Here is a 15,502-nt window from a genome sequence, read left to right on the forward strand (position 1 = left end):
TGCAGTGGCCCAGATGGGATAGGGGCCTTGCATCTACTGTGGGAGCATGGAAAGCCTTCAGGAGGCTTCTTGCAGACCGACAGGCCCAGGTGGTTCGTAATCTCAGAGGGAGTGCAGGGAGAGTTCAACAGATTGATGCAGCCTTGCCCTTGGATTGGGTGGACACAGATGACATGCCTATTACTTGTTCCACCTAGATGGGGGCATTTTCTAAATCGCGCATTCCTTTGCAGGTGATTGCTTTACGTAACACACATGAGGATGCCCTAGTCTTTGATGTTTCTTCGGGGGGCAGGATGTCCAAGTCCACAGACAATATATTGTTGGAGGTACCGTTTCAGCCAGTCAGGATAGTGGGCTTCATGGAGCATGGCTCTCTTTCACAATGGTACTTTGATCCTGACCCGTGATCCTGACCTGCTACTCCTTGCCCTAGGCTCATGGAGGCTGTGGCTTTATGGAGGTGTCCCATTAAGTTTTTGCAGTGGGACCTTGGGGAATGGGAGTGGATAGATGAAGGGCACTGAGAGAAGGGCATCCCTTTCTTTTGTTACACGGTTAGTAATGCAAGGGAATTCTAGCTCAGCTGTAGGGGTTGGAGGCCTACCAGAGCTCTGCTTTGGGAGAATTATCGGATTTCTGCAGACTTGCAGAAAATTTTTTGGCAGAGGCTCTGGAAATCCCACCGGAATAGAAAAATTACTCTCTTCTTTTGGCTTTCTATTCATGGTGAGATAGCAGTGAATGGTTATAGCCACTGAAGCCATCCAAGAAGCTATATATTTCGGATCCTGCCACCTTTTCCAACACTGTTTCTATTAAGGGTAGGGGGAAGTGATCACTAATTGTGGCGGCATTCACATTTTTCAAGTTTACGCATATTCTGAGCTTCTTGTTGCGTTTAGGCACAATGACAATGGGTGAAACCTAATCAGTGTGCTCTATCTCGTAGATGAATCCGGCATCTAGGAGTACTTCCAGCTCGTCATAAACCATGGTGCCATTTTTAGGATTTGTGCGATAAGGTCCACATACCTTAGGGCGAGCACCTTCCCTTATAGGTATCATGTGCACTGCCACTTCTGGTGAAATTCCTTTCATCTCTTTGTATGACCATGCTAGGCAGTCACGGTATTCCATTAGGAGGTCTTTGAGTTTGATTTCATCTTCTTGACGGAGCTGTTTCCCAATGTTCACTAATTTTTCTTCCTCCCCTTCAAGGGCGAGGTTTATTGTGCGTGTTTTTACCGGTCCCTCATAGATTGGAGTTTCTCCAATGCTATCGGTTTCTTGAACTTTAGATTCTCTGACTGGTCTTGGCATTGATATTGGTGCACTGCCACTTGTATAATTCTTAAAGTATAGCTACCAAGATGACCACTATTCGTTCTGTCATCTTTCTTGCTGCGTTTTATAGTTGGTCAGTGTACCAGATGGATGTCAAGACCGCTTTCCTCAATGGAGATCTTAAAGAGGAGGTCTATGTACATCAGCCCCAAGGTTTTGAGGTGAAGGGACAAGAGCACAAGGTATGCAAGCTCAGGAAGGCTCTATATGGGCTGAAGCAAGCACCTCGTGCATGGTATCAGAAGATACATCAGTTTTTGCTGTCCCAGGGCTTCGTAAACACTCATACAGAGCCAAATCTGTATGTTCTGCAGCAAAAATCAGAAATGGTCATGTTGGTACTATATGTGGATGGCATCATACTCACTGGCAGTGATTTGCAGCAAATTACAGCAGTGCAGTCCGCTTTATGTCACAACTTTGACATGACAGATTTGGGCCTATTGCACTATTGTCTTGGCATTGAGTTTTGGTAGACCAATGATGAGATTTCTATGTCACAGACAAATTATTCGAAGGGGTTGTTGCAGAAATTTAAAGTGGAGAAGTGTAAGCCTGTGGCTACTCCATTGGGAAAAGAGACTCAAGTTGAGTAAGCATGATACTGCTGAAAAGTTTGATGGCACTTTGTACAGGCAGTTGGTTGGCAATTTGATATATCTATGCTCCACACGGCCTGATATTGCCTATGCCACAGGGCTTTTGAGCCAGTTCATGCATTGTCCCATGATCACACATCGGAATACAGCAAAGAGGGTTCTCAGATATGTCCATGGCACTCTCTCTCTTGGCTTGCATTATGCTTCAAATTGTGATCTAAAGCTGAGTGGTTTCACCGACTCAGATTGGTCAGGGGACATTGACGACAGACGGTCCACTACTGGCTATTGCTTCTCATTGGGTTCAGCATGTATCTCATGGCTCAGTAAGGAGCAGGAGCGAGTCTCTCTTTCCTCCAGTGAAGCAGAGTACAAAGCTGCAAATTTAGCCACTACGGAGTTAATGTGGTTAAGGAAGCTTTTGCATGACTTGCATCATGCATAGGATGGTGAAGTAAACTCTATCTTCTGTGACAACCAGAGTTCCATTGCCATAGCCAACAATCCTGTTTTTCATGCTCGCATGAAACACATTGAAAATCATTATCATTATGTACGGATTGTATTTCTCATGGCTTCATTAATCTCATCTATTGTCCATCTGAGGACAATGTGGCGGATATCTTCACCAAAGCCCTGTCAATAGATCTTTTCTTACGACATCGACATGGCTTGGGGATCAGAGACATTCTCACAATGTCAAGGGGGGTTGTAAGTGATTCACAATGACATTGTTTTCATGTACTCCAATAGGTTGCATATCCATTTGGATGAATTTGAGCAACCATGGTACTCTAGGTACTGCAGGGTACACCTGAGATGTTTCCAGGGTACATTCAACCATATCTTTGAGGGGGGATTTATAAGAGATTACAAAGATATGGTGTTGTAGGCATAAAGTCAACCATATGGTTGACCAGTAGTACTTGGGTACTATATATACCAAGTACTTATATTGTTTCATTTGAACATTTCTATTGGAGCTTTCTTGTGTGTGCACTCTTGCTCACTTGTGTTCACAACCTGTCTCCACTTTGTTCCTACAGATCATAACCTTGGTGTTACCCAAGTTGACCTTCAAATCATGAGACTCACAAAAGGACTGTAGTGTGTCAAGGTGTCTCTGTATCCCCACTGTTGAGGAAGACAAGAGAGCCACATCATCTGTGTAAAGCAATATCCGAATCAGTGCGCCCACAAGAGAGCAACCTACCCCCCCCTATGTCTGCATCATTGTCTCAAGCTCGTCAATGTAGAGGCCAAACAAGGTAGGTGATAATAGACACCCTTGTTTGACCCCGATAGTACTCATGATCTCGTCTGTCCACCTAGATCTTACTTGAACTCTGCTTGAAACTCTGTCCACCCAGATCCTGCCCGGACTCTACGTGAAACTCTCTCGTAAAGTGCCATGACAACCCAAATGATCTCCCATAACCCAAATCCTGTAGGCGCCGTATGAGTCGGGCTCTCCGAACCGTATCAAATGCCTTGCAGAAATCGACAAAGCAATAGTAAACCCTCTGCTTCTGTGCCCTCTCCTCCTCAATGATACATCTGAGCGTGAGAATGTGGTCCATGGTCCCATGATCACGCCAGAATCCAGCCTGTTCTGCTACTCTAAGCCCTTGACACTCCGCAAATCTGTTGACCTCGGAATCAAGTACTGATGCATAAATCTTGGACATGACATGTCCAATCATAATGGTCCTGTAATTCTCCGCGCTCATGGGATCCCCTACCTTGTGAATGGGTGAGATAGTGTTAATGGTCTACGTGCGTGGAAACCCCAAACAAACAGCTTCATTAAATAGCTTTGCTAAGATCGGGGCTAAGAGGTTAATCCCATATGCAATGAACTCAGTGCATGGCCATTATGAAGCTTCATTACGGCATCCTTTACCCCCCCCCCCCTAGTGAAGAGGGTGTAGGATGTGGGGCGTGGCATATGTGAGCTAGAGCAAAGGAGGTCTGCAAAAGCAAAAGGGGACCCAACCCAATGCCAAGGCTAGGCAAAAGGCAGCTGGGACTTGAGCAAAGGGGTGAGAGAGTGCAGTTGAAACAAAGGTAGCAGTCTACAAAGTGAGCTGGGACTGGGACGTAATCAAGAGGATCCGGCAAGGTATTTCACTTTTGCTTGGTAGGGGATTAGGAGAGGGGGCCTTGAGGATCAGTTGCCTAGCTTATATAGTCCAGACCACAGGTTCATTACGAGGGACTATATGTAGATACTACACTCATGATTCTAAGGGTTATCCCCAAGTTATTCACTTGGATGTAGTGCCTCTTACTCCCTTCAATGGTCGCTCTTCTTCCATTGACTTAGCATGGCAGATCATTGACAGCCTGGTGGGTTTGGACATTCAGATGCACAGGGTCAATTGATGACTCTTAGACTTATGCAGCTCAAGTGTATCATTTGGCATGACATTGAGCATACTCTTATGACCATGTGGAGTAGGATTCAGGATTCCTTTTGAGTAGCCACTACTAGGAGAGCTTATTTCATGAGGAACTGGGATCATGGAGGGCTTTTCTTTTCACACACCCACAGGACCCTTGATGTACTTGCCTTGCCTTGGCACTTTCATCGTCAGCCAGGATATCTGTTATCACCTTTTGTGTGCTTTATTCATCACATGAGTTTCTTTATCTTCTTGATGTATTTGTTCTTATGTAATAGACTTGATGTATTTGGTACTTAATAGAGCTGATGCTATGAATATTAATGTTTTGGTGAATTTAACAATGATTGGAAGGCTTGTTCAAACTTATGGAGGGATCAATCTAATATTATTTTGTGCTTTTAGGCTTCTATCCTACAGGGTGGTGAATGCACTGTACGTAATCGGGGGACTGAATATGTGAAGAGCCCTGAGATGTTGAAGCTCTTAAGCACAATCAATCCAAAAAATGGATTGATCCACATACCAACAAAAGATGAAAGTGTGGGAAGGGCAGTTGATGTTTGGGGTTTGGGATGCTTACTGTATGAGCTTTTGACAGGAGAGTATCTTCTTTATGATGAAGACTGGACAAGATTTTTTGTCCGTGTTACATTTCCCTCTGAAGTAAGTGCTTTTCATTGATAACACATAATAGAGTCATGAAAATTGAATGATGTGACCGTTGTTTAACCCTGCTTGGCAGGAATTTTGTCACAATACATCACTTCATAAGAAGTGCTTCTAGAATTCAAGCTCAAAACTTGATAGAAAGATTATTGAACAAGACATTTATCTTTGACCCTATTGATATTGAATGCATACTGATTCAATGGCTTTAAAATTTCTATAATTGAACTATTATAGTCGTTATTCTCCAGCAACCTTGACATAGGCAATAGAGGTTTGTTTCAAACATGCTCTTGCTACAAAATATGAAAATGTTTAAGATAAATTAACCCTTTGAGATTTTGGACTATGCCTTTAGAAAAGCTAGAGCTTTCTGTAAAAAATGTGCATTTTCAGGTTGTTTTGCAAATAGTACTATGACATGAAGTTGGGGGTAATAAACTTCACGCACCTCTTCACTTCCTACTACTTTCGAACTGAATGATAGAGATATTTATCATTGAGAAAAGGACATTAAAAAGAATCTTTTATACCAAGAGACCATACCATACTTTCCTTCCTTAGATGTGAATGAAGATGGTAACATTCCAAGTGATGTTGTACTCAAGGATCAGCGGAGGCCATAATCTCAGCAAGCTGGTCTGCGCCAAAGAGAAGAGCAATACGTTGCTGAAAGAAGATCTTGCGGCTCAACATGACATGAACTGATATATATTGAGGAGTTTGAAGGGGCTGATTGGGTCGGATGGGTAGGTTCCGAGGAAACATTGCACCTCCTTCATGATACCTTTATAATTAGCTCAAAACACTCTGCAAAATATCATAAGACACAAAGACCCATAACTTTCAGTAGAGACATGACATCAAATATTCAAACACATATCCAAATGCGCCTTGAAATTGGCTTCGCTCTAATATAAGTTTCGTAAGAAACAGAGAAGTGGTCGGAAAGATATGGGCAGCTTACTGGACGGGGGTAAAAATTGTCATGAAAACAGATTGCCAGACACAGAGACTCATAACCTTTTGCTATAGTATCTGATTCAAAATCTAATCACACTGAGACATGCGCCTTGAAGAGAGCTTTGTGCTGATATAAGTATCATCAAAATCAGACTACCGAGGCTAAAAGTGCCACCTCAACCCTGTAGTAGTCTCAGAGAAGAAAGGAGAATCCTTCCATTCCCTGAAGAAAGAAGCCCTCCTAGCCGAGGCTGCATGGGAGTCTCCCTGCATACCCGTCCATACGGCCATCAAAGTATGTACGGTGTCTGTCCAGATACTAGCCAATGTATGCGAGGGATGAACCTGAGTACCCTCCAAAGCCTCTGTGCATATGGCTCTCCAGATATGCCAGGATGCTATGCTCGCTAGAATCTCCCAAGAAGTATCCACAAAGGCATGTACAGCTGTAAAAGGAAGGTGTGGTACCACATCCCAACGAACAGGACTCAGTCCGCTGACGTCGAACCGAAATGGCCCGAGAGGAGTCAAATCTCTCATAGAATACTTGAGGCCCTGTAAGAGAAAGCCAAGCCACTGAGCCCCATGTCATAAAAAATGGGGAGTGGGCAAAGTGACTGAAAATCCTGGCTACCCCCATCCAAATCATCCTCGCCTGTCTGCAATCCCATAAGCAATGTTGAATAGTCTCGGAAGCAGAGAGGCATCGAGGGCAAGTAGGGTCGGCTCCAAACCTGGACCTCCAAAGGTTCACTACAATCCCACCATGGATAGAAAGCCAAAAGAAGATAGTGATCTTTCTATTCCTGTGGGATTTCCAGAGTCTCCTCCAGAAACACCTCTGCAGATCCGCAGTGATATCAAATGTCTCCCAATGAGGAACTCTGGAAGGTCTCCAACCTCTACTACTGAGCTGATAGTTCCAGAAATGAAGAATGAAGGTAGACAAGAGGTAATACAAGAAGTCCTACAACAATGCAACACCACGGCTCCGACACCACAGCTTGTAGTCAAGGTCCAAGAAATGGTCAACACTCTGCTCAAATCTATGGGACAGGAAATTACAGCAGCAATACACAACAAGATCGACAAATGTGATCTCTATACTGAGGTAAGAGAGCAGAAAACCATAGTAAGTAACAAGAACATTTTACGCATTGGAGGATTGCAAGACAACTGCCTTAGCTGTTATGGAATGGAAGAGGAAGAGGAACACATTGATGAGAGCAAGATCATTCAACTCAAGAAGGCAATACCACAAGTCGATTGGGATGAGAATGACATTAGCTTCATCACTCGAAAGGGTAACCAGGCACAGATTTACTTCAAAGAAAAAAGCTCAAGGGTCAAGATCCTTAGAAAAACCAACAAGCTGAAAGGTACTAGGATTTGGATATCTAAAGAGCTCACTATGACCCAACTCAAACAATGGGAAATGAACTCATCAAAGTGAAAGAAGAAAGGAAGGAAGGTAAATGGGCGGTCTACCGAGATGGGCAAGCACTGATAAGAGATTTCAAACCTAAACCCAAAGACTCTTAGTCTTAAACTGATGTTTTTTTTTTGTGTGCAAAAAGAGACTTCTATTAAGTATTAAGGAAAAGCGTTAGAGCAAGCTTCATATGGGATACACCATGCGATGCATGAAAAGCTCAAGAGTCAAAAAGAAAGTATTGGGGCTGATAGTGCCATCTCAATTCGGTAGAAACCTCCGAGAAAAAGGGAGAACCCCTCCAAACTTGAAGAAATATAGTCCTCCTAGAAGAGGCTGCTCATGAAGGGCCCTGCATGCTAGCCCATATGGCTATCAAAGTGTGAACCGTGTCAGTCCAAATACTCGTGAACACCTGTGATGGGTGTATCTGAGTGCCAACCAAGGCCTCTGTATATCTGGCTCTCCAAATGTGCCAAGAGGAAATGCTTGCCAAAATCTCCCAAGAGGTGTCCACTGAAGCATGAGAAGCTCTGAAGGGAGTAAGTGGTACATCCTGAAGAGAGCAAGGCTCTATCACCTGCCGGTGGACTGAGAGTGCCCAAGAAGAAGGCTCACCCTCATAAAACACCTGGGGGCCAGTGAGGGATAACCATGCGACCGAGCCCCAAGTCATTAAGAAAGGGGAAGTATGAAAAATGCTGAGTATTCGAGCAACCCCTTTCCAAATAGTCCTCGCCTGACTGCAGTCCCAAAGGCAATGTCACACTGACTCCTCTGTAGAATGACAGCGAGGGCAAGTGGGATTAGCCCCAAATCGTGATCTCCACAGGTTCACTGCAATCCCTCCATGAATAGAAAGCCAAAAGAAAAGAGTGATCTTTCTATTTCTGAGGGATTTCTAGAGCCTCCTCCAGAAATTCCTACGCAAATCTGCGGTGATGAAGCAGCTGTCCCAATGGGGGGATCTGGAAGGAATCCAACCCCTACTGCTCAGCTTAAATCTCCTGGCATTACCAACCGTGAAACGAAAGAAGGGAATCCCCCTCTCTCAGTGCCCATGATCTATGTTGGCTCTTTCCTACGGCTTTCGTAGGAAGAGCAGGGTATTCTCAGTATGCAGGGTTCCAAGGCTTTTTGTCACCTACAGATATATTGGGGTTGTCATTTGTAGTATATGTGTAGCTTAGGACCTCGAGTCGTGTTTCGTTGAGAGACATAGACTTAAGTGTGGTAAGCAAACAAAGTGCATGCATGTGTAAAAGGAACGTGTATCATCATGATTGAGGTAATGAAGGCTTTTGCCTTCATTGGGGGTTGCAGGGTTTAGGAGGAGTTTAAGGGTTAGAAGGAGGTTCCAAGTTTAGAAGGAGTTCCAGGGTTAGAAAGAGTTCCAAGGTTTAGAAGGAGGTTCCAGGGGTAGAAGGAGTTCCAAGGTTTAGAAGGAGATTCCAGAGTTAGAAGAAGTTCCAAGGTTTAGAGAGAGCTTCTAGAGTTTAGAAGAGGTTCCAAGTTTTAGAAGGAGGTTCCAGGGTTAGAAGGAGTTCCAAGGTTTAGAGAGAGGATCCAGAGTTTAGAAGAGGTTCCAAGGTTTAGAGTAGAGTACATGGTAGAGAACTCGTCTCCCTCGTAGATCATGGAGTTTAAGGGTTGAGGAACAAAGGGTTTAGGAGGAGCATAGGAGTGGGAGAGGAAGAAGGTGTAAGAGCATGGGGGAAAGAAGAGAGAGAAGGGAGGAGAGAGGAGGAGGAGGAGAAGGGAGGAGGAGAGAGAAGGAGGAGGAAGAGGGAGGAGGAACAAGGAGAGCGAGAGAATAGGTTGCAAGGTTAGGACATGCTTTTGGACGTGGAGTGCAAGGAAGCATGGACACTTGAGACAATTGCTTGGAATACCAAAGTAGAACTCAGCACAATGCCCCAAAGAGTGTGGGCTTCATTCCATTATGGGGTATTTATACAAGTTGGAGAGCTTCTCTCTCTGCATGTAGGAAGTGTAACACCTTCTCTGTCTACATGTAGAACTTGCATGTAGAACTCGCATGTACAAGTCGTATGTAGAACTTGCATGTACAACTTGCATGTACAACTCGCATGTACAACTCGCATGTAGGAGTTGCATGTAGGAGTTGTATGTAGAAGTCGTATGTAGAACTTGCATCTAGAACTCGCATGTACAACTCACATGTAGGAGTTGCATCTAGGAGTTGTATGTAGAAGTTGTATGTAGAATTTACATGTAGAACTCGCATGTACAACTCGCATGTAGGAGTTGCATGTAGAACTTGCATGTAGAACATGCAAGTTGGATTTCTAAGAGGGATTATTTCTAGCCTTATGCAAGTACAAGCGGAGCTTTGCCGCTACTCTACACACACATTATGTTCTACCTAAGTCCATGTTGACACAGAGTCAACATACTCCCAGATCCATTTTATCACCCATCCTCGGCGGGTTGTGGCTGATTGCGAGCACGTACCTGGGTTGCCATGCTTTTAGTCCAGTGGCTGTGAAACTTGTGTCGTGCCAGTCGATCCTATTGTAAAGTCTTAGCACCATACAATTTTCGCGCAGTTTCCAGGTAGCCTGTATCCACCATTTGCTCGAACAGAGATATGTGGCGTGCTTCTAAGGAGATCACTCTTTGATAGAGTCGGCTTGTAATCTGAGCATCGACCCTTTCATTGGGATTAAAGCTGAGTGAAGGCAAATAGGAATCAAGGTAACATGGGACCTCCAGAATGAATTCCAATGTTTTACAGAATATAGCACTTAGGTGAAGGAAGCGATCAATGTTGCCGCACATTATTTGCTCATGCTGCTGAAGTGCTCGGACCATTGTGCCTTGGATATTCCATTCTACGCCAGAGTATGGTTCGATCATTGGCCAATTAATGGTTCAATCTTCAGCCAAAGTGTGTATGTTGGCTTCCCATTTTTTACGCTGTGGAACTGCATAGAACTTGGGATGGGTTTTGAGACATGGAGGTGCCCGTAGGTACTCCTTCAAGAAGATTACATCAAAGAGCTTGGGGCGGCGGTGCCAATCAGGTTGTGAATCCAACTTGCTAATCCAACCTTCACTAATTTGACGTTGACGAAGGTTGGTAGGAAAGTTGTCTAGGGTCCATCCACCTCGAGTTTTCATATCAGGATATTTGCTCCAAAATTCCTTGATGGGGTTACTGGGAAGTGGTATCTCATCAAAATCATACTAGATGGTTGTATATGCCTCCTTAAGCTTTCTCATTTGCAAGGTGACCTTTGCCTGTTGAGGAATGTCTTCAGTGGTATTGGACCATTGGTCCAAGACTTGTGCTTGTGAAGTGCTGGCCTCTTGAGCAGTAGCAAGTTGGTCCTTTAAGATTCTGCATTCCCGTGTAAGCTCTCTTGGGCTCTTCACATCCGACGACACCTTGTGGAGTCGTGCTCTCTGGAGGATGTTCCGGCCACTCTTTTCAGGGCTACTCACTCCTCGGTCGACTCTCCATGGGAGATCCTAGCTAGCATTGCAGCATGGCATATTTGGAGAGCCAGATGCACTGAGGCTTTGGAGGGTTCTTAGGTTCACCCTTCTCAGATCTTGGCCATTACTTGGACAGATACGATACACACTCTGATGGCCATTTGGGCAACCATGCAGGAATCATCTCGAGCAGCCTCCTCCATGAGAGTTACTTTTCTCGGAGATTGGAGAGACTCTCCCTTCTTTGTTGAGACTTCTACAGGGTTGAGATGGCATTTTCAGCCTCAGCCTTGGTTTCTTTCTACCTCATTCCTCTGAGGTGTTTTTTATTACATACTTAGCATGGTGTATTCCCGCACAGAGCTTGCTCTAGCGGGTTTCTTTCTTACTTAATAGAAGTCTCTTTTTTGGGGGGGGAAAAAAAAAAGAACTCAATACAATGCCGCAAAGAGTGGGCTTCATTCCATTATGGGGTATTTATACAAGTTGGAGAGCTTCTCTCTCTACATGTAGGAAGTGTAACACCTTCTCTCTCTATATGTAGAACTCGCATGTACAAGTCGTATGTAGAACTTGCATGTACAACTCGTATGTAGAACTCGCATGTAGAACTTGCATGTAGAACTCGCATGTAGGAGTTGAATGTAGGAGTTATATGTAGAAGTCGTATGTAGAACTTGCATGTACAACTCGCATGTACAACTCGCATGTAGGAGTTGTATGTAGAAGTCATATGTAGAACTTGCATGTAGAACTCGCATGTAGGAGTTGCATGTCGAACTTGCATGTAGAACATGCAAGTTGGATTTCTAAGAGGGATTATTTCTAGCCTTATGCAAGTACAAGCGGAGCTCTGCCGCTACTCTCTACACACACATTCTGTTCTACCTAAGTCTATGTTGGCACAGAGTCAACAATCTATCCACTCCCACTCTCCTCGAGAAAGCTCCCATCCAAGTGGTGGAAGTAATAGGCATCTCAACTGTCCATTCCATCGGGATGGCTGCATCTATGTGCTGAATCCTGCGTGCTACCCCTCTGAGGTAACTCACAGACTGTAGTCTCTGATCCTCAGGTAGCCTGATAAATGCCTTCCAAGTGCCTACTGTGTAGGCGAGGCCTCTCTCCCATCTAGACCACTGCATGTAATGGGAAGTGCCCAGTGGTCAGCCATGCTCATCAAGTATACTATCGTTCCAAGTGATCGGCTGCCTATCAATCTCTTCGAGGGTAGAGAGTGGAACCCTTCGAAGAGTGTTCTTGAAGCTTCCCCAAGCTTTCAGGATGGCAGTCATGAGAGGAGAGGCAGGAGATCTGAGAGGGGCGGAAGTAAAAATCCAGCGAGGGCTATCCACCCAATCATGTCCCAAGGTAGGTGTGCAAGCCTAAATGCATCCAAAAAAGAAATCCTTCCAAGGTTTCTACCCAAGCATGAGTCCCCTCACCACCACAAAGCAATGCCCTGCAGTGCAAGTCCGAGTCAATGATATTAAGGCCCCCTTCACATGTAGGGAGAATAATGATATCCAAGACCACCCTTGCTTACAACATCTACCGTGCCATCAAGTCCACTCCGTAAAAAATTCCTGACTAGTCTAATGAGCTGAGTGATGCAATCCCTATACTGGCACCAGCAAGAACACACAAACCAGGTGGTGGCCAAAAGAACCTGGTTCACTACCAGAACTCTAGATGCAAGGTCGAGTTTGGCTGAGCTCCAAAAAATGAGCTTTTTCCTTATACTCTCCAGTATTGGGGCAAACTGCTGTGATGGAGAGATGCCCAATCCTACCTGGCATCCCAGATATCTGACAGGAACACCCCTCTGAGTCCAGGAAAAGCCAATGTCAACTCCCCAACCTGGAGTGTCCTCATCACTGATCCAAAAGCCAAAGGATTTATGCCAGTTAATGTGTGCCCCTGCAGCTGAGCAAAAGATATCCAAGGCTGTCCAGAAAGAATCAAGTGACTGCAAAGAGGCCTCAATAAAAATAGCAGTGTCATCATCCAAGTCACAGTCAAGAAGCTCCTGCTTCTGTCTCAAGGGCAATCTCAGCCTGAGATCTAAGGAAGATACTCATAGCTTCTGCCACAAAAAGAAAGAGGAAGGGGGCTAAAGGTCATCCCTGATGAACTGACCTGGAAATCTGAAACATGTCACCCCTTACCCCTCCGATCAAAACCTGGCTGTGGGCTGATCTGTAAAGGGAGGCCACCCCTCTAATCCATGCATCTGAAAATCCAAATCGTAGAAGAGTGCCCTCAAGAAAACCCCAATCTACTTTGTCATAGGCTTTCTAAAAGTCCAAGAGTAGAACAGCAAAAGGAAAAGATATTATCAAATATGCTCTTGCCATGCACAAAGCCTGTCTGAGTATCATGGATGAGGTCTAAGAGAAGGGGCTGCAATCGAATGCTGATCGCTTTGGCAAGGATTTTGTATAGAGTGCCCAAAAGAGTGATGGGTCTCCAATGGGATACAAAATTCATGTTGCCATCTTTTGGGATAAGGTGTATGAGTCCCTCAGTCAGTGAGTCAGGCATCTCACCCGAGTCCCAAATGCCGTGCAGAGCTGAAGTAATATGATCACCTATCATATCCCAAAAGGCTGTAAAAAAAGATGGAGTAAGACCATCGGAACTAGGGCACTTGCCTCTATGAAGGGCAGAGAGAGCAGTCCTGAACTTTGTGTTGGTAAAGCGTGCATCAAGTGAGCATATCATCCTAGTGTGACAGACACAGGTAAACTCTGCCAAACTACATCTCTAGCCACATCTCTGGCCTATGTGTCAGGATCTACAAAAAGAAGGGAGGCATAAAAATTTGTCGCCAAGTGCATGACGGTATCCGGATGAGACTGCAAAACGCCATCAGAGTCAATAAGCTACCTGACACTCTCTCTACTATGTCTGGGACCAAGTGTAGAGAAAAAGTTTTTATTGACTCTCCCTCCCATCTGTATCCAAAAGGACTCCCGTGCATGAAAGGCATACTCTGCTCTCCAATCAAGCAATGTCTGCAAGTGAGCCCTTGCTATAGCAAGCCGCTCCTGTATCCAAGCATCTGATGGTCATCTTTGCTCCTCCCTCTGCAAGGCTGCCAACTGTCGGCGGATACCAATCTCCCGCCTGAGTACCTCACCTCGTCGAGCACTAGCGACAGAGTGATAAAAGTCGATGATATTGGCAAGTGCTGTGGCCACATGTGAAGGATCGGCCACCCTCCCCTACAAGTGAGAAACCCAGATCTTCAAGACTGCCTCTGTGAGAGTCTCATCTATGTATAAGGCATCGGGGATCCTGATACTGTGAGACCGTCCTCTCAGATGGGGCTCTGAGATAGACAAAACTACTGGAAAATGGTCGGAGGTGGAAACACCAGGTGCAATGCAAACTGTCCCCCCTCTATCAAGAGCCCAGTCATCCACATAGAATTTGTCAATCCGTAGGCATCTGCACCCTACGGTTCGACCACGAAAACAAAAGGAACTGAGACTGAATATGAAATGCATCATCTGACTAAACATCTCTATCACTGAACCTGAACAAGAAGGCATCCCAAGCTGCTCTCTCGAGGGAATGAATACCACCTTCTCTGCCCCCTTGCTTATCGGATGGTGCCTCAACCATGTTGAAGTCACCTCCAATAATCCACGAATTTGCAATGTCAGCATACGAGAGCAACTCTTTCCAAAAAAGAACATGGTCCCCTCTATTGTTTGGAGCAGGTTGAGGAAACGAACCTTATGTCTGTCAATCAAAAGTAAAATCCACTGGGCCCTAGAGGGGGTGATGGTACTATGTCCAATGACCAGAGGAGGGAGAATAGAATCTGAAACTGATATGCATGTACCTCCTCTGTTTCCCAAGGCAGGAAGCCAAAAAGTCCGGCCTGAAAGCAGCTTACCTGACTTGGAGCAATCTCTGGCATCCAGTTTGTGTTCCTGACACACCTGGATGGAGCTGATTCCTGATCAGCTGTTTGCGATGACGATGAGGGATGCCGCCCAATCCCTGTATATTCCAACTGGCTATCCTCATCGGTAGGAGGAAGCGGGTTGGAATACCTTACCCGACCTGGTGGCGAAAAAAGAACCCTCCATCGGTGCTGACCTCCTACCACACACGAAGTCCAAGGGGAGGAAAGTCCACAGGTGAGAGAGAGAAAGATCTCTCAATAGGGATGCAGATAACTGACTCTCCGAAAGTGGAAGGTACAAAATCATCATTTGGGAGGTCAGAGAGGTCCTCAAGAGCGGAAAAGGAGTTCTGCTGAGCCACAGTCCTGGGGAGAGTGTAAGACCCCCTTCCCTCTATCCACGGAAGGAGGCACGTGTACTGGGTCCTGATCAAGAAGCGCTGCAAACGAGGTGCCAACAACCTGGGCTGCTGAGGGAGGTACAGCGTGGGTGGAAGAAGGCTCCTGAACACTAGGCTCCAAGGCGTTAGCCTCCCGAGGCTCCAAGGGGGTAGCCTTCGAAGCGGTGGAAGTATGATCTGAAGTAGAGGGCCTAACCCACCGTGGGCCAGAGTTGGTGTGGGGTGTAGGAGGGACTCGAGCAACCCTAGGAGGAGGGGGAGCCCGTGTCTGAGGTGGTGCCTGTGGAGCGGTAGGTCCTGCTTCT

General features: G+C 45.5%; 1 protein-coding gene across 1 annotated transcript in view; it reads left to right on the forward strand.

Annotated features, from left to right (window-relative positions):
• Positions 1-15,502, forward strand: part of LOC147906141 (uncharacterized) — a 129,162-nt gene that overhangs the window by 76,408 nt on the left and 37,252 nt on the right. Inside the window, exon 6 of the mRNA XM_087387227.1 lies at positions 4,757-5,017. Within this exon, the coding sequence (XP_087243353.1) occupies positions 4,757-5,017 (261 nt within the window). The remainder of the gene's footprint in view (positions 1-4,756; positions 5,018-15,502) is intronic.

This window comes from Dipteris shenzhenensis, chromosome 1 (assembly GCF_047967505.1).
Source record: "Dipteris shenzhenensis isolate YYH24624 ecotype China chromosome 1, Dip_SZ_1.0, whole genome shotgun sequence".
Lineage (NCBI taxonomy): Eukaryota > Viridiplantae > Streptophyta > Polypodiopsida > Gleicheniales > Dipteridaceae > Dipteris > Dipteris shenzhenensis.